This window comes from Oncorhynchus mykiss, chromosome 6 (assembly GCF_057628025.1).
Source record: "Oncorhynchus mykiss isolate SJ-2025 chromosome 6, ASM5762802v1, whole genome shotgun sequence".
Lineage (NCBI taxonomy): Eukaryota > Metazoa > Chordata > Actinopteri > Salmoniformes > Salmonidae > Oncorhynchus > Oncorhynchus mykiss.
In genome coordinates, this window is record NC_143027.1 from 71,976,955 (window position 1) to 71,997,190 (window position 20,236).

Sequence of the window (20,236 nt, forward strand, 5' to 3'; positions counted from 1 at the left end):
ACTCACCACGAGACAGGGTAACATTAGCGATGACTAAGAGTTCTACATTATTTATAGTGGAATCCAGATACAAAATGATAGGAACTTGCGCTGTGACTAATACAAGTCTGCCTTTTCTCTTGTCACAACGTCGTTGACAGTGGTAACACCTACAGCTTGTAAGATGACACCAGCAGCTTTCACAAGGCGCAGAGGGGTGTTTCGTTGAGAAGTGGAGGTAGCCTACGTTCTTATTGCACATTTTCCATTTAGCGGACCTGAGAAGATAACCTGTAAGTGATGTTTGGTGCTGCTGTGCCGACACACACAGTCTCTGTTGATTTTTACTGGGGGAATTTATTGAACAGTTTTACTTACTCATTGACTCTGTAAGTATTTCCTTTATACTGTATTATTCATATGCAGAAAGTTGATTAAGATATTATGAATTTTTCATAATGAAGGTCATTGATGAGGATGGTGATGGCTGTACATGATTAATAAATAGCCTGTGTTTTTGTTTAGTTTGACCACTATCTCCACTAATTGTATTTTCTACTACTCACCACTAGGCCTACTAGAAAAAACAGTTATTGACTTTGTGAGTTGGTATCTAAAAAGGGAAGCTATAGATAAAATGTATGTATTTTACAAAATGCATTAGTTTATCATTGAAATATCAGTGAAATAATGACGATTTCAAGCTGTATGTGATACATCCTAACTAATAGATGCTAACCCGACAGCTGCATTTGCCAAACCTTAATATTCATTTTGAACCTGAACATATATAAAAAAATATCATATTTTCATATATAAAAAAATTGTATACATTTTTTTAACTTAATAAGTATGAATGTGCCTAAAATTGTACTCAATGAACAGCTTGTGCTGTGGTCACTGTTTATTTTATAAATGTCTCCTTAGAACCATCCATGCTAAAATTCCTTTTTTTTTCTGTTTGATTTTAGTGGCCTAGTAAAAAGAAATGTTCCAGTGGAATTCTAGAGTAAAGCCCCATTGTTCAAGGTGTATAAACAGCAATGGGCAATTGACCTTACAATACTATATGTCGGTCTGGGGTTTATTTAGTCTGGAATCAGTTGAGACAGAGCCATGTAACGGGCCTGGAGCCCAGCAAGATGTAGCCTACCTACCCTCCAACCAACCCTTTGAATATCTGTGTTCAGTAGGGTCGCATTACCCCAGTTAAGCTGTTTTGATCTGAGACTCGATAATTGGGGACACCAGATCTCTGTTCAAATGCTGTTTCAGAATGGTGTAGCTTCCAGCAATGCTGTTGGACATAGATATGTGTTCATAGTTGCCACAAAAAGCCTGCTGGCTGTTTGGTGGTCAATTAGTTCCACTTGACAGTAGTAAAGGGGCTCTAAGTACGTACCACAACACAGTGACAAACACTGCTGTTGGCAATTAATTTGTGTCAGGACAAGCCGTTGTCAGTTTGAGGTCTTTTCTGCTCAAACTCTTGAAGCTTGAAAGGAGGTACTATAATTTCAAGATGATAACATTCTCTCAGCCTGTTGAAAGGACACTTGTTTACCGGTGCCAGATGTGAGACAGCATCAGAGCCGTCCGACCCATCCCAATGACAGAGCCCAGGTTAGGGCCAGCTCAGGGAAAGGGAACAAGACCATCAATCAGTCTTGTCAATTTCAATTTGAATGGCCCGCTTTTGCATTACAGGAACATACTACACACATTCTTAAATTTGATATTACCAGAAGAATTCTAAACTTTTTTCCCCCTAATGGGTAGTTTGCTGCCCTGTGAGGTTGTTCCCTCCCATTAAGACACAGTCAATGAATAAGCAGCACAGTAACATGCTCCAAAATGTCACTGAAGGAAATCTTGTAGGTCTAGGTAAATGAGGTAGTGGAGACCAACATAATATCAATGCAGGTATGGGCTTGTGTGCGTCTGTGTATACTTGTGTACTGTATGGTTGCATGTTTTGGTGTCTGTGTACATGTGCAGGTGTGTGTGGGTGTACATGTATTTTCGGCCTTGAGTATAAAGATCCCTTGTGTCTAAAAAGGTAGGTCAGGGACCTTTGCACTCTTTCCGCAGCCCTGGATTGTCCTGTAGTAGAGGTGTGAATGTGGCACCTGTGTGTTCTGTTAGAGCGTGAGGCTCCCAGCCCCGGGCCGGTCAGCCTGAAAAACAGCCACATACATGGCAGACAGGCCTCCATCTACTCACCTACATTTGAATTTATAAAGCCACCCTACTAAAGTCACTATGACGAACAAAGAGGGACCGTGAGTCTACAAGATCATCAATCTGATCTGTCCATGGTTGAGGGCTTTGTTGGTACATTGACTTACTACTATTGCTATAGGTTGTGTGCTTGCTGCGCCATCTAGCCATCCCTCCCCCTTCCTACCTGCCTGGATTCCACACAGCTCCCAGGTCTCCTAGGTGTCTCCCTTAAACTGGGGCTTGTGTTGCGCAAACTATGTAGGCTTTCCTGCCCACCTGAAAAAATACTACAGCCTACTATGGTATAAATACTGTAGTATTGACTGTAGTGTTTTGGCAGACTTTACTGTAGTATTTGTTGTAGTGTATGCTGCTGTATTTACAGTTAACTATGGTACAGTACATTCAGAAAGTATTCAGACCCCTTGACTTTTTCCACATTTTGTTACATTACAGCCTAAAATTGATTAAATAGTTTCCCCCTCTCATTAATCTACACACAATACCGAATAATGACAAACCAAAAATGTTTTTTTTAGAAATGTTTGCAAATAATACCCTTTACTCAGTACTTTGTTGAAGCACCTTTGGCAGCGATTACAGCCTCGAGTCTTGTTGGGTATGATGCTACAAGCTTGGCACACCTGTATTTAGGGAGTTTCTCCCATTCTTCACTGCAGATCCTCTCAAGCTCTATCAGGTTGGATGGGGAGCCACGCTGCACAGCTATTTTCAGGTCTCTCCAGAGATGTTTGATCGATTTCAAGTCCGGGCTCTGGCTGGGCTACTCAAGGACATTCAGAGATTTGTCCCGAAGCCATCCCTGCATTGTCTTGGCTGTTAGCGGTCGTTGTCCTGTTGGATGGTGAACCTTCGCCCCAGTCTGAGGTCATGAGCGCTCTGGAGCAGGATTTCATCAAGGATCTCTCTGTACTTTGCTCCATTTATCTTTCCCTCAATCCTGACTAGTCTTCAAGTCCCTGCCACTGAAAAACATCCCCACAGCATTATGCCGCCACCACCATCCTTCACCGTAGGGATGGTGCCAGGTTTTCTTCAGATGCGACGCTTGGAATTCAGGCCAAAGAGTCTTGGTTTCATCAGACCAGAGAATTTTTTTTCCCATGGTCTGAAAGTCCTTTAGGTGCCTTTTGGCAAACTCCAAGCTGGCTGTCATGTGCCTTTTACTGAGGAGTGGCTTCCGTCTGGCCCCTCTACCAATAAAGGACCTTCAATGCTGTAGACATTTTTTGGTACCCTTCCCCTGATCTGTGCGTCAACACAATCCTGTCTTGGAGCTCTACGGACAATTCCTTCGAACTCATGGCTTGGTTTTAGCTCTGACATACACTGTCAATTTTGAAACCTTATGTAGACAGTTGTATGCCTTTACAAATCATGTCCAATCAATTTAATTTACCACAGGTGGACTCTAATCAAGTTGAAGGGTGATCAATTGAAACAGTGCACCTGAGCACCTGAGCACCTGAGCTCAATTTCGAGTCTCATTGCAAAGGGTCTGAATACTTACGTATATAAGGTATTTCTGTTGTTATTTATGTATATGTATATGTATATGTTTATGTATATGTATTGTCATTATGGAGTATTGTGTGTAGATTGATGTGGGGAAAAAATTATTTAATAAATTTTAAAATAAGGCTGTAACTTAACAAAATGTGGAAAAAGTCAAGGGGTCTGAATAATTTCCGAAGGCACTGCATAAATACTGCAGTAAAAGAGAACTGTAATATGTACTATTGTAATTACTGTAGTGTTTTTGCGGATTGAAGTGTACTGTAGTATTTACTGTAGTGTTTTTGGGGACTGTAGTACGGTATACTGTAGTATTTACTGTAGTGTTTTTGAGGACTGTAGTATACTGTAGTATTTACTGTGATGTTTTTGAGGACATTACCGTAGTATTTACTACAGTGTGTTTGTTTTATTATCTTTGACATCAAAGTGGAAGCTTTCTCCTTTTAGGAAACCTACTAGAGAAATACTGAACGGATAGTTCAGCACTTCTGCTCTTTTCTATAACTTGTAGGGAATACAGTATATGGTCTATACTTTTCATGTATGTTTCTCAATTATGGTTGGCACAAATTGTGATATAGGGAAGGGAATGGGCAGGGTATATGCAAATTAAATACTGTAGTATTTACTATAGTATTCTATAGTTTACTACAAAATTCTATAGTAAGTACTACACATGATCGAGGGATACTACAGTGTGTAGTATAGTATTCTACAGTATACTACAGTTAATTATAGAATTCTATAGTAAACTAGTATTTTTTCATGTGGGTGCCTATGTGACAACATGACAGCTCCTTTGTCAATATTTGAAGACAATAGGACATTACCTTGAAATTATACTGTTTGTACATGTGTACCCTATCAATTTTCAGTACAGTTAGAGTGATGGCTTCTGTGGGGGTTACATCCCTGTCAGCAGTCAGTATGTGTAACGGTTCTCTTGTTGTGAAGTAGAGGCGGACCAAAACGTAGCGTGGTGGTTATTCATTGTATTTTAATGAAGACACTATACATGAATAAACTAACGAAAACAAGAAACGTGAGAACTCAAAACAGCCCTATCTGGTGCAAACACAAAGACAGGAACAATCACCCACAAACACACAGTGAAACCCAGGCTACCTAAGTATGATTCTCAATCAGAGACAACTAATGACACCTGCCTCTGATTGAGAACCCTACTAGGCCGAAACATAGAAATACCCAAATCATAGAAAAACAAACATAGACTGCCCACCCAACTCACGCCCTGACCATACTAAATAAATACAAAACAAAGGAAATAAAGGTCAGAACGTGACAGTATGTTTAACCTTCCAATAGTCTGTGACTTTAAACAGAACTCACATTTTCTTGGCAATTGAAATGAACGACACATCTGACGTTAAGATGTACATACCACAGAATCTAGGCATCTTATGGTAACACTCCACTCTAGAGTTTGTTGAAGTTGACCAGTATGTTTTCTTCTGTCTTTCACTGCAACACCGGTGCATGTGTTGTTTTCTTACCCCTGCAGATTAACTGTGGGGATTACGGGAAGTCAAAGCATGTTTCTGCACGGGGTTGGCCTTTATGATGAATACTTGTCTGGAAAGAGGAGAAATGAGGCATAGAATAGTGCCAGGGGATTGGCTCTTGGCTTTAGATGTTTGTCTATTAAATCCTTCCCTGACATCAGTTACACTAACAGTTATGACAAAAGGTTGGTGCGTGTGTGTTCATGTTTGTGGGAAGATATGTGTGTATGTGGGCTATGTGTGTGATCTATTGTGTCAGTACATGTATTTTGTATGTTTGTGTGGGTTAGTATGTTGTCTGTATGTGTATCATCCATGCTTTTGTTTTCCACACTGAAGACCATTACGAGTTTTACCTGTGCCAAAACCTTCTCCTGCCCGGACGGACCTCCACCAACTCCAAACCTTTCCGCTCATGTGGGAGTCTGGTAGACAGTCCTCCTACTGTGCTCTGTTGATCACTCTCATAGGCCCCCGTCCTGACCTGGCCCACACTTGGCTCCTGTCTCAGCTGTATGCCCCTGTCCTGGCCCCTGCCAGGAAGGTGTGGAGTGCTCCTAGGCCTGGTTAGGGTCAATGAGAGTGTTCCACACCATTCGATTTACTGTCAACTGAACGAGAGGCTAGAGCTTGTTTGAGTTGGGTTGAACTCTTGCTGTAGTAGGCTATTAAAACTTTAAACAGAATGGCTGTCCTGAAATGTACAGAAAATATTGAAACACCAGAGGCTGACAGACAGGTCGACGCCCCTCTGACAAAGAGCTAATTTACAGATAGAATTGCCGCACCACAAATAAGCTCTCCAACTCCCTCCTTTGATGTGACATATTCAAATGTTGCAAATCTAGAAAAGTGACAATACAAAATATTTTAAATATGAATTAAATACAACATTAACAGTTTATTTTCCTCCTGTCCTGCAGGCAAAAGAGGAGGGAACCATGAACAGTCCGGTGGAAACAGAGGACGACCAATACAGTCCAATACATCTCACTGGGCTCGGAATATGTTGCCTCCTCAGTCCCAAACAGCACCACGATGGGCCTGGTCTGGAGAGCCCACAGCAGTACACCAAATGGCTCCCCAGCCGCCACGAGGCCAGCCTGCTGCCCATGAGAGAAGACCTGGCTCTCTGGCTCAACATATTTCTAGGTAGGGTGACCTTCACATTATTTTGATGTTGTTACAAAGCACCTGCAACAAACTTGTAACCATCTTGGGGTTTGGGTCTTTTTAAAACACTTTTAACAAGGAATGTGTCTAAACTATGACTAAGATAATGTGATGCATTGGTTTCGCTAGATTCTTGTGCAACATAGGCCTATTTTTGTAGTTTCTGAACATCAATACAAATGTCACCCAATGACATACAGGTTATGTGAGGACATGAAACTGGATCATACTTTTTATATTGGATAAGGGGGACCTTGCTATTGGTTGGTGTTCTGAACCTGAAAGGCATACATGAACCTAAATCTTTGAAATACCCCTGCATGTCTGGTCACTGAAAGGAACCCTGTTAAGATTCCAAGGGAACAATATTGTTGGAAGGAAGTCAGGAAGGACCTGAACATGTCACAGCCTGTGTGTGTCTGGGTCGGGGAGACGACTAGATAATATCCATCACTCACACATAGGGATCGACTTGCAACAATGCAAGCCACGCATAAGTATTTTCTAGGTCTACAACCAGGAAGTTTGCATGAGAATGATGTCGTTAATAATAAGGTCCCATTAATAAGGCAATTTCTTCAGTTTAATATGGCATAATAAAAGTGCATTACTCCAGATCAACACCCTTATCATTATTCACAAATAATGCCAGAGCAGTATAGTACATCTGTGTCATCACAGTGAGTAGTAACCTCAGGACAAAAACACCTGTGTAATGACATATAACGCCCTACATGATAAGTATGTAGTCACTATAAAGTCACTTATCATGTACAGATACAAAAATGTAAACAGGGTATAAGTAAATAAAACATTATTATTAGATGTAAAGCACACAGTGATATAAGACAAGTATTTGATGTGAAATGGGCTCCCCTTTCTGTGGCCTGTTTAGCATGGTGTTGGTGACTGACGTTTCTCACCACAGACTCTGGGGTCACGGCTGACAGCCTGATGGACAGGCTGGATAATGGGGTTCTGCTGTGCCAGCTGGCCGAGGAGCTACAGGAAAGGATGATCCAATGCAGCAATGGCAAGGTAACATACAAACATACATGACCATAGACAGCATTCATTACATGATCCCAATTAAGAATATCAATCTTTCATCAACTTACTTATGCCATACAGATGTCTATATTTCAGTGGCTCAGTCTTTTTAAAACATTTATTTCAGGTAGGCTAGTTGAGAACAAGTTCTCATTTGCAACTGCGACCTGGCCAAGCTAAAGTAAAGCAGTTTGACACATACAACAACACAGAGTTACACATGGAGTAAAACAAACATACAGTCAATAATACAGTAGGAAAATCTATATACAGCATGTGCAAATGAGGTAGGATAAGAGAGGTAAGGCAATAAATAGGCCATGGTGGCAAAGTAATTACAATATAGCAAATAAACGCTGGAATGTTAGTCTAAGACACTCTGCAAATTGAGCCATCTCTGGTGTACATTTGGTGTATTTTTGTATTATGATGAAACCTAGCCATCACTTGAAAGTAGACAATAAAGGACATTTCACTGAGAGTCTCTGGTTTTGAAGTCACCATCTGTGGTTCTCCTCACCCCTTCTCTGCTGCTGCTGATACTGATACTGACTGAGAACTGCATAATGCAACGCTTCATTGTCATTCTTGAATTGTGTTTACTAGTAACTGTTTCCTAAATTTGTACAAAAATAACTCAATATTGTTTATAATCTTACACAGAATCTTCCCAAGTGCTGGCTGTTGGAGTTACTTTCTATGGTTCACATCTGACTAGACATTTGGAGGGAATTTAATTAAAGGCCCAGTGCTGTCAAAATGATGTTTTACTGTTTTACTGTTTTCAGCTGATAAAACTATCAATGTAAAAAAGTGAAACATTTGATCAGTGTATTTCCTGATAGTTGCTGGTTGAAAATACATTCTACACAGGACCTTGTAATCAGCAGGTTTTGCATGGGTGACATCACCAGGCGGTTAATTAGTTAAAGGCCCAATGCAGTCAAAAACGTGATTTTCTTGTGTTTATATATATATATATATATATATATATATATATATATATATATATATATATTTCCACACTATGAGATTGGAATAATACTGTGAAATTGTGAAAATTATGATAATGCCATTTTAGTGTAAGAGCTGTTTTAAAAGACCGCCTGAAATTTCAGCCTGTTTTGGTGGGATGGAGTTTAGTTAATTAGTTAATAGAGCAATAACATAGAGATTTCCAAACCTCCCTGGCATTAACAGTTAGTTTTCAGTTTGCCCCTCCCCATTCAGACCACTCCCAGACAGTCCTAGCAAAATTCTTGATTGAGAAATGTTTTTTTGTTTGATATTGATCTAAAAATGGCTGCACTGGGCCTTTAAGAACATAATTGATGCTAAGAGGATAATGTAGTGGGATTGACCCCAAATTAGCTGTTATTAATAATTATAATGCACTAATTATACCATGTTATACACTGAGTATAAAAAAAACATTAAGAACAGCTGCTCTTTCCATGACTCAGACTGACCAGGTGAATCCAGGTGAAAGCTATGATCCCTTATTAATGTCACTTGTTAAATCCACTTCAATTAGTGTAGATGAAGGTGATGAGACAGGATAAAGAAGGATTTTTAAACCTTGAAACAACTGAGACATGGATTGTGTGTATGTGCCATTCAGAGAGTGAATGGGCAAGACAAAAAATGTAAGTGCCTTTTTTTTACCCCTTTTTCTCCCCAATTTTGTGGTATCCAATTGTTGTAGTAGCTACTATCTTGTCTCATCGCAACAACTCCCGTACGGGCTCGGGAGAGACGAAGGTTGAAAGTCATGCGTCCTCCGATACACAACCCAACCAGCCGCCTTCTTAACACAGCGCGCATCCAACCCGGAAGCCAGCCGCACCAATGTGTCGGAGGCTACACCGTGCACCTGGCAACCTTGGTTAGCACGCACTGCGCCCGGCCCGCCACAGGAGTCGCAGGTGCGCGATGAGACAAGGACATCCCTACCGACCAAGCCCTCCCTAACCCGGACGACGCTAGGCCAATTGTGCGTCGCCCCACGGACCTCCCGGTCGCGGCCGGTTACGACAGAGCCTTGGCGCGCTCTGATAGCACAGCTGGCGCTGCAGTACAGCGCCGTTAACCACTGCGCCACCCGGGAGGCCCAAATGTAAGTGCCTTTGATCGGGGTATGGTAGTAGGTGCCAGGCGCACCGGTTTGTGTCAAGAACTGCAATGCTGCTGGGTTTTTCATGCTCAACAGTTTCATGTGTCTATCAAGAATGGTCCACCAGCCTATGGACATTAAGACACCTTTACACAACTGTGGGAAACATTGTAGTCAACATGGGCCAGCATCCCTGTGGAACGCTTTCAACACATTGTAGAGTTCATGTCCTGACAAATTGACGCTGTTCTGAGTGCAAAGGGGGGCAACTCAAAAGTAGGAAGGTGTCCTTAATGTTTGGTATACTCCCTGTATTGAGCTGCATTAGAGTACATTGACTTGGTGATTGTCCCTGTGTATTTTCCCCAGCCCTTCGTCCGCAGGGGGATTAATTGGCGAGCTGATGCTGCTTCTGGCTCTTTCTTTGCCCGGGACAACGCTGCCAACTTCCTCTACTGGTGTCGGAAGATTGGTGTGGATGAGACCTACCTGTTTGAGTCTGAAGGTTTGGGTGAGTGCCTACTTGCTTGTTCATTTCTGTCTGGCATTGACAGGACACAAATCTGTCCTTAAACAGCCAATATCCATCAAGTTGTCTAAGAGAGAATCTGTAAATCTCTGTCAGAGTCAACCAGATTAACTCATGAACACTGAAATGGTGTGGCTAATTGGCAACAGACCCTACAGTTAGATCATTAACACACTTCTGCCGATTCTAATCTGTTGTAAATCTGTGCTCAAGATGTGCAACGTCCAGAGACTTAGCAGAGATAATCTTATTGAGAAACAGTCCTCATACACTTCACAAGATGTCTGGTTTTAAAACGTTCCCGACGCCCATCCCATCTCTACTCTCATCCATATACAGTGCCTTGCGAAAGTATTCGGCCCCCTTGAACTTTGCGACCTTTTGCCACATTTCAGGCTTCAAACATAAAGATATAAAACTGTATTTTTTTGTGAAGAATCAACAACAAGTGGGACACAATCATGAAGTGGAACGACATTTATTGGATATTTCAAACTTTTTTAACATATCAAAAACTGAAAAATTGGGCGTGCAAAATTATTCAGCCCCTTTACTTTCAGTGCAGCAAACTCTCTCCAGAAGTTCAGTGAGGATCTCTGAATGATTCAATGTTGACCTAAATGACTAATGATGATAAATACAATCCACCTGTGTGTAATCAAGTCTCCGTATAAATGCACCTGCACTGTGATAGTCTCAGAAGTCCGTTAAAAGCGCAGAGAGCATCATGAAGAACAAGGAACACACCAGGCAGGTCCGAGATACTGTTGTGAAGAAGTTTAAAGCCGGATTTGGATACAAAAAGATTTCCCAAGCTTTAAACATCCCAAGGAGCACTGTGCAAGTGATAATATTGAAATGGAAGGAGTATCAGACCACTGCAAATCTACCAAGACCTGGCCGTCCCTCTAAACTTTCAGCTCATACAAGGAGAAGACTGATCAGAGATGCAGCCAAGAGGCCCATGATCACTCTGGATGAACTAAAGAGATCTACAGCTGAGGTGGGAGACTCTGTCCATAGGACAACAATCAGTCGTATATTGCACAAATCTGGCCTTTATGGAAGAGTGGCAAGAAGAAAGCCATTTCTTAAAGATATCCATAAAAAGTATTGTTTAAAGTTTGCCACAAGCCACCTGGGAGACACACCAAACATGTGGAAGAAGGTGCTCTGGTCAGATGAAACCAAAATTGAACTTTTTGGCAACAATGCAAAACGTTATGTTTGGCGTAAAAGCAACACAGCTGAACACACCATCCCCACTGTCAAACATGGTGGTGGCAGCATCATGGTTTGGGCCTGCTTTTCTTCAGCAGGGACAGGGAAGATGGTTAAAATTGATGGGAAGATGGATGGAGCCAAATATAGGACCATTCTGGAAGAGAACCTGATGGAGTCTGCAAAAGACCTGAGACTGGGACGGAGATTTGTCTTCCAACAAGACAATGATCCAAAACATAAAGCAAAATCTACAATGGAATGGTTCAAAAATAAACATATCCAGGTGTTAGAATGGCCAAGTCAAAGTCCAGACCTGAATCCAATCGAGAATCTGTGGAAAGAACTGAAAACTGCTGTTCAAATGCTCTCCATCCAACCTCACTGAGCTCGAGCTGTTTTGCAAGGAGGAATGGGAAAAAATGTCAGTCTCTCGATGTGCAAAACTGATAGAGACATACCCCAAGCGACTTACAGCTGTAATCGCAGCAAAAGGTGGCGCTACAAAGTATTAACTTAAGGGGGCTGAATAATTTTGCACGCCCAATTTGTCAGTTTTTGATTTGTTAAAAAAGTTTGAAATATCCAATAAATGGCGTTCCACTTCATGATTGTGTCCCACTTGTTGTTGATTCTTCACAAAAAAATACAGTTTTATAACTTTATGTTTGAAGCCTGAAATGTGGCAAAAGGTCGCAAAGTTCAAGGGGGCCGAATACTTTCGCAAGGCACTGTATATACAGTTCAAGTTTACGTACACCTTAGCCAAATACATTTAAACTCAGTTTTCAACATTTCTGAAATGTAATCCTAGTAAAAATTCCCAGTCTTAGGTCAGTTAGGATCACCACTTTATTTTAAGAAATGTCAGAATAATTGCAGAGAGAATGATTTATTTCAGCTTTTATTTCCCTCATTACATTCCCATTGGGTCAGAAGTTTACAGACATTCAATTAGCATTTGGTAGCATTGCCTTTAAAATGTTTAACTTGGGTCAAACGTTTCGGGTAGCCTTCCACAAGCTTCCCGCAATAAGTTGAGTGAATTTTGGCCCATTCCTCCTGACAGAGCTGATGTAACTGAGTAAGGTTTGGAGGCCACCTTGCTCACACACGCTTTTTCAGTTCTGCCCACAAATTTTGTATAGGATGAGGTCAGGGCTTTGTGATGGCCACTCCAATACCTTGACTTTCTTGTCCTTAAGCCATTTGCGACAACTTTGGAAGTATGCTTGGGGTCATTGTCCATTTGGAAGACCCATTTGCAACCAAGCTTTAACTGATGTCTTGAGATGTTGCTTCAATATATCCCCCTAATTTTCCACCCGCATGATGCCATCTATTTTGTGAAGTGCACCAGTCCCTCCTGCAGCAAAGCACCCCCACTACATGATGCTGCTCCCCCCCCCCCCTCCTTTGGGCTTGCAAGCATCCCCCTTTTTCCTCCAAACATAATGATGGTCATTATGGCCAAACAGTTCTATTTTGTTTCATCAGACCAGAGGACATTTCTCCAAAAAGTTTGATCTTTGACCCCATGTGCAGTTGCAAACCGTAGCCTGGCTTTTTTATGGAACAGTGGCTTCTTCCTTGCTGAGCGGCCTTTCAGTTTATGTCGATATGGGACTCGTTTTACTGTGGATATAGATACTTTTGTACTTATTTCCTCCAGCATCTTCACAAGGTCCTTTTCGGTTGTTCTGGGATTGATTTGCACCTTTCACACCAAAGCACGTTCATCTCTAGGAGACAGAAGGCGTCCCCTTCCTGAGCGGTATGACGGCTGTGTGGTCCCATGGTGTTTATACTTGCGTACTATTGTTTGTACAGATGAACGTGGTACCTTCAGGTGTTTGGAAATTGCTCCCAAGGGTCAACCAGACTTGTGGAGGTCTACAATTATTTTTCTGAGGTCTTGGCTGCTTTCTTTTGATTTCCCCATGTCAAGCAAAGAGGCACTGAGTTTGAAGGCAGGCCTTTAAATACATCCACAGGTACACCTCCAATTGACTCCAATGATGTCAAATAGCCTATCAGAAGCTTCTGAAGCCATGACATCTTTTTCTGAAATTTTCCAAGCTCTTTAAAGGCAGAGTCAACTTAGTGTATGTAAAATTCTGACCCACTGGAATTGTGATAGTGAAATAATCTGTCTGTAAACAATTGTTGGAAAAATTACTTGTGTCAAGCACAAAGTAGATGTCCTAACCAACTTGCCAAAACTATAGTTTGTTAACAAGAAATTTGTGGAGTGGTTGAAAAACTAGTTTTAATGACTCCAACCTCAGTGTATGCAAACTTCTGACTTCAACTGTATAAATACTCTATCATACCCTCTCATCAGACCATGGGAGGTGCTGTTTCCCGTTCAGTCCTCTTCTCTGTTCTGTAGAAGCATGGCCCGACTGGGAAAACATTCTAGTGTCACCTGTCTTTGTCCCCCACTGACTCTCTAGCTTTTATCTGTGACTGTCACTATGAGAACGCCAGCCATGCTTCCTCACTAGCTGTAGAGGATTTAGCGAGTGGATGAGACGGTTTAAAGAGAATGAAAGAGACAGATGTTTAGGTGGAGCTGGAAAGCAGGACAGCTCACAGTGCTACCTGACTCTGTACCTTGAAAATAGGGATGATATATTTTCTTCTGTGACTTGGATTGTCTTGTCTTAGGATCATGTATCACTCATTCACCTCTGTTTCTGTTCGATGCCTACTGCGGAACATGGGAGACTAGTTATAGCATGTTGACCACATTTAGTGATGTTAACTGTGTGTGCGGTATACCTATTCACCTGGGCATGTTCCTGCATGGGCATGCATGACACTGAGAGAGTTAATGTGTAGGTTTAACTACCATACGCGTCAGTTTCCCCCCTAGTCTGACTAAACTGGCTTGTTGGTGAATTTTCTCTCAGAATGATAGAACAGGTTCATGATGACTACTGTATTTTTCAATGTTTATGTTTGACACAGGAATTTTAAAGTCATTCACACTGTATATTTTCATACGTACCTAATTGCTTAAATTGTTGTACTTCAATGTACAACTACATGTAAGTGTATACTGTGTATTTGTGGCATTATGTCTGCTCTACTCTATTCCTGCTTTCTCTCCTCCCTCTTCCCTGCTGCATCTCTGATCTCTGGTGTAGTGATGGATTTACAGAATAGAGCAATGACCAGAGAAAAGAGCAAAGGAACTTCATTGCCAATTTCAAAGATCAAAGGTTACCTATGGACACAGTCGGGAGGTGTGTCCAATGTGTTTCACATTTGAACTATAATACCATAACTTTTCCCAATTGTTTGTGTTTTGGTGGTGCTTAATTTTCATGTTAGGCTACTGAGAGAAGTTAATTTCACTACACAGTATATCCATGATTCCTTTCCCTCCAAAACAAAACCACACCTTCTGTCCCTGTGAAATGAAATTACATGTTTAGAACAAGATATGTTTTGATAAGTATTTGAATCACTTTGGAGAGCCTGACTTTGAAGACTACGGATGATTACAGGCATTGAGCGTGCTGTGTCAAGCCTGCATGCCCACGTTTTCTTTACACACGTGTCTGGTGCCTGCAGGGATTTGAGTTCAGCTTAAAGGATAGCTGGGCTGGAGAAAGGCATAACCCCTCCTGAGTCCTCACTGACATTCACCCGTATTCAAAATGCTGCTTTTGTTTTCATTTTCCTCATAGAGAATGTCCTGTTTTATCTTTGCAAGCATCTCTTTTGGCAGCTGAATGATACTCATTGTTAATGGGTAGCATGTGTGTGTGGTTCTTGAAATGTAAACACATTGGTTTGATCTTTATTCAATTTTGTCTGTGTGAATCCTCATATTCAAATAGCATGGTGCAGGATGAAGGTCCTGACATTCTGACAGTCTGTGTGGTTTGTCATGGACATTCATGTTTACATTTACACATTTAGCTGCTGTTCATGTCTTCAGGCTTTATACATAAAGATAATACATTAATATGACAGTATTTGTTTAGCCATGACATAAGTTGTGTGTGCTTTATGGGCAGTGCTCCACAAACAGCCTCGGGAGGTGTGTCTCTGTCTTATGGAGCTGGGAAGGATTGCAGCCAGGTGAGTTGTCATGACTCTGTGTACATCATTCACTCAGACTTGCACAACTGCGCTTTTCCCTGTTCACGGAATCTTTCTTTACCAACCGTCTAACAGTCATGGTGTCTCACTGACTCACTCTCAGGTATGGTGTGGAGCCCCCAGGGTTGGTGAAGCTGGAGAGAGAGATGGAGAGGGAGGAGGGAGGGTCTCTCACCCCATCGTCACCTCTGGCCTTCCCCTCACCCACAGCTCTTCCCTTAATCTTACCGCTGCTCCGTGCTCCTACACCCCCTGCTTCTGTATCCCCACCTCCCAGTCCAAGCCCACCCCCTTCCCCAGCCCCAATAGACCCTACACCTGCAACTTCCATCTCATCCTCGTCAACCACCACTAGCACAACTTCCACTCAAACCTCATCTGTTATCACTGTCACAACCTCCACTCAGACCCCTCCCACAACACCAACCACAGATCCTATCTCAGCCCTGAGCCTTACAGAGACCCCTGTCTCCCCATCTCCACATCCTCCACCACTGCCGTCACCTCCATCCCAACCCTCACCCTCCCCCTCACCTAAGCCCAAGGCGCGTCGTCCAAGCAAATCATCTGCTAAGAAGACTCCAAGCACATGCGACTTGTTGGATGACATTGTAAGTACCTCCTCTCAAATAGGCCTAAAGTAACCATGAATTACCCATCAATATAATGAGAAGTACAGAAGCTAATCAGTGTCATCTTGCCCCACTGACTGTATCGTAGGAAAGATCTTAAGTATTGACCTAGTCTAGCACACCAGACTTCCTCTCCAATTGTTTAGCAAACATTCTTAGCGGTGATAATGCTGGTAGGTATAGCCTACGGGAAGAAGGAGGTTATGTCTTTGCTTGCTTTATCTGAGAGATGTTTTGTGTTTCAGGTGAGAAACATTATCAGGGACACGCCATGCAGCTGCCCCACTAAGTTCCCTGTGGAGAAGCATCCTAAAGGATGCTACCGTGTCGGGGAGAAGATCCTCTACGTACGAGTATGTTAAAACCCCTTCCTTCACCCTAATTGTAAGGGGTTAATAAACCTCAGGCAGTTGTGTGAAACCATGGAAGTAGATTATATTTATATTGTTCTATACAACAACCACATGAGGAAATATAAGGCATTTAATTTGTTGGTATTGACTTAATACCAACATATTACATTCTTTGCATTTTCTTATGTAGTTGTTTTTTAATCAAGTGATATTTAAGAATGTTGATTGACATATATTCAGAATATTGAGCAATGAGGGCGTGTTTGCTGCAATAAGTGGAAATCTGTAGAGAAGGACTTGTTCCAGGCAAAGCCCCATGGGATACAGGGTTGCTTGGCAACAGTAGACTGAGTTCTAATGGTGAAAAAGTATTATTAAAACATGCCCAGGTTTGTAATACTTGATTTGTCCTAATATGTATTGAATGTCTTACAAATAAATTATTGTAAATTATTTTGTTTAACAAAAAGTGAAATCTTAGCTATAATGTCAAATTAACATTTATACTTGATTGAGTAAAATGTGCATTTTGCCTTTAGTTGCTCCATAACTAACATATTCTGAAATGGACTATTCAATTCCATAGTTAATTTATCAACAATTGGATGGGGTCGCACTCTATGGGTTCAACGAACCAGAAATGCATCAATTGCTTCCTCAGTGGAAGCTTTCCCTATATGGCCTTGACTGACACTGTAGCATCGTCTGTCTTCTGTCCACACTGAGCTGACAGACCAAACCGTAGGTTGTTTCTCATCTTTTGGGGACAATTGGTCACCAACAGAAGACCGTTTTAATGCTCAGTTAATGTTATTGAAATCCATTGGCTTAGAATGTGTAACTCAATAACAGTGTGTGATTTAGCTGTCTTTGTCAGTAAGCTGACACGCTGAGTTACAATTGCATTCCTATTTTTTCCCCCTGAGCAACAGACACCTTATTTTTACCACCCATTTAGATATAATGGCTGCCTTAGACTCACGGAACACCTGTTTCTCAGTAATAGTCAAATGTCTAACATGGGAAAACATGCCCTTACGCCACATCAAAGAAAATGGAGGTCATAAAAATGGATAGCCAAGGGATGTTGTTGGTTTATGGCCAAGTTCAGTGAGGCTGTATGTTTAGGACGAACATTTACAAAATGGAGAAATATGCGTACCCTGACGGTTTCATGGTCACGGTATTGCATCTTTCCTTTCTTTCATCCTTCAGTGTTTCTCGGCAACCAAGGTCATATGACTGGGGTTTGGTTGCATGTAAACCGCTTGTCTGTTGAAGCTCTGTAATTTTTCTGATATTCCAGATGCCCTCCCCTAAACACACTTTGGCTTATTTTAGTCTTCTGTGGTTTCCTGAGAATAACTGCTAATTACAGATTTAATTACAGCAGCATGGACTTGTGCCAGGCTATGTTACCTTTTCCACTTTAGATTGTCTGTGTGCCCAACATCTCCATCTTAACTGTTATTACTGTACAACAACATGGACTTGTGCCAGGCTATGTTACCTTTTCCACTTTAGATTGTCTGTGTGCCCAACATCTCCATCCTAACTGTTATTACTGTACAACAACATGGACTTGTGCCAGGCTACGTTACCTTTTCCACTTTAGATTGTCTGTGTGCCCAACATCTCCATCTTAACTGTTATTACTGTACAGCAGCATGGACTTGTGCCAGGCTATGTTACCTTTTCCACTTTAGATTGTCTGTGTGCCCAACATCTCCATCCTAACTGTTATTACTGTACAGCAGAGGTATTCAACTGTGGGTCTGCAGCCCATGTACCTCAGGGGGTCCGCAAAGTATATTTTTTAATATAGTGTATTTTATTTTATTATTTCAACGTTTTTAAGAATATTGCTAGCAACAACAGAATGAATACATTGTGAATAACAGAAAATATTATTATTTTCATCCACACCAGAAAAGAGGATACATTTTCTTTCTAATGTCGCCTAAGGTATGACGGGGGTCCTTGGGTTGTCGGTTGCCTAGGAGGAGGTTCCTGGGTAAGAAAAGGTTGAAGACCCCTGTTGTACAGCACTACCTACAGGATACACAGTCCTTTCTCTCAATCACTAAAAAACACACTTCTCTTCTCTGTATGAATAGAGCACTACAGTTCACTCCCCTGTAAAGATGTTACCTGTGAATGTGTGAAGTGATGCCCATTAACCAGGCCTTGATAACCCCTGTATGTCTGTCTGTCTGTATGAGTCCTGTGATGTTTCCTTGCCTTTTTAAAGAGCAGAATCTATTGATTACTAAAACCAAGTCATTAGTGGTGTGATTTAATCAGACAGCTCATTGAAGCCTGGCCTGGTATGACACCACCTCTCTCCACTGGAGATTTTTCAATCATGCTAGCCCTGGAGGGCTCCATGCAGCATTCTCAGCTGTTGAAGAAAGGAAGGCTTTTCTTCTCCAAGCCCAATTAAGCACCAGGCTTTATAGCAGGGATGGTAACTGTGTCTGGCACTGAAGAGAATGGAGACATTAAAACCTCTCAAAATTTCATTTCACTTCCATTACTTCCTATTTCCATCAAAACACATAGGAGCTTTGTTTGGTTTGCTTTATATTTTAGCAGTGGTCTGATAGCTATAAAAAGAAGACATATCTCCATTTGAGCAATCATTAAAGTTCTATGGGATCACCTAAAAGGAAAACGCAGTTTAATTTAAGAATAAGTAGGAGATGGTGGTTAGATTATATTAAAGGCCCTGCCCTTTTTGCATGTGACAAGATCCTCCCATAGAGTGAGATATATGTGAATTTCTACAATACAATTACTCCATCTCTCATGTAATGACCAGTGCAATCACAATACATTTTCCTCAGAAGGGAATGGTTAAAGCATGGCCCCTAGTGGATGATGGGTGAAGGCCTCTTCCCCCATTAGCATTCTCATGAATCTTTCAACAACAAACGGGAGGAGAGAGAATCAATAGAGCTGCCAGGGAAGGAAGACACAGGGGAATCCAGCAGTCAGCTTATGGGCTGTAGTAAAGGCACACGTGTGGGGGGGCAGGGGCTGTTAGAATGAATCTGATTATATAGAAGAAGATGTCTGCCACAGGGGGTTGTGTGCACAATTCCTGAGAAAGTCTACTTGCATAATTCTACTATGTGAATATTGAGTTTTGAGAGCCATAACAGTCATAACGTATTTTGACCAGTATTCTGAGTTGACTAGTGTTCTGTTTACACACGCAATTAAATAAATACAGTAACCCAAATATATTTTCCTCATAGAGCTCTTGAAATGTATTGCTGTAGGCTATAATACAAATCCTTATAGCCTACAGTATTTTAGCCCACATTTGTATGGATAGCTCTAACCTACGGTTGATGAGTGGGAAAAACATAGGTGTTTCCCTCCACTGCTCCTGCTCCCCCTCCCTCCTTCTTACCCTTGTGTTCGTGTGTTATGTCAAACTTGACCCCGCTGTCAGCGATAACATTTTAATCTGCCGGTGGACAGCTGAGGCAGATCACGTCTCAGGGGCTTCTTTGGTTGGTAAATGGGACTACCAGGCATTGTCTGTGTGCACGTGGGTGCTTGTGTATGTGCGTGTGTGTATTCACTTACACCCCTCCACCGTCCATCTCGCCATTAGCATGCATAGTGGAGAACAGGAGGCGTATAGCAGGGGTGTAAAACTGCTTGTATTATCACATTCTTAATGGTTCCATAATGAAGGGGTTATGGGCGATAAGGAAGGAGGGGGTGGGCCGGTGTTGACAGAAGGACGGCTGGCCAGGCAAGGCCTCTTGGGA

General features: G+C 41.7%; 1 protein-coding gene across 3 annotated transcripts in view; it reads left to right on the forward strand.

Annotated features, from left to right (window-relative positions):
* Window positions 1–20,236, forward strand: part of LOC110526517 (growth arrest-specific protein 2-like) — a 22,922-nt gene continuing 2,686 nt past the window's right edge. The window contains exons 1-7 of one of the 3 annotated variants that reach the window (XM_036980893.2): window positions 1–368; window positions 6,188–6,416; window positions 7,366–7,475; window positions 9,970–10,111; window positions 15,382–15,445; window positions 15,570–16,077; window positions 16,344–16,451. In XM_036980893.2, the coding sequence (XP_036836788.2) occupies window positions 6,206–6,416; window positions 7,366–7,475; window positions 9,970–10,111; window positions 15,382–15,445; window positions 15,570–16,077; window positions 16,344–16,451 (1,143 nt within the window). In that variant the 5' untranslated portion in view covers window positions 1–368; window positions 6,188–6,205. Of the gene's footprint in view, window positions 369–6,187; window positions 6,417–7,365; window positions 7,476–9,042; window positions 9,134–9,969; window positions 10,112–14,420; window positions 14,602–15,381; window positions 15,446–15,569; window positions 16,078–16,343; window positions 16,452–20,236 lie in introns of those variants that run through there. The other 2 variants (XM_090238781.1, XM_090238780.1) reach the window with 2 other exon arrangements.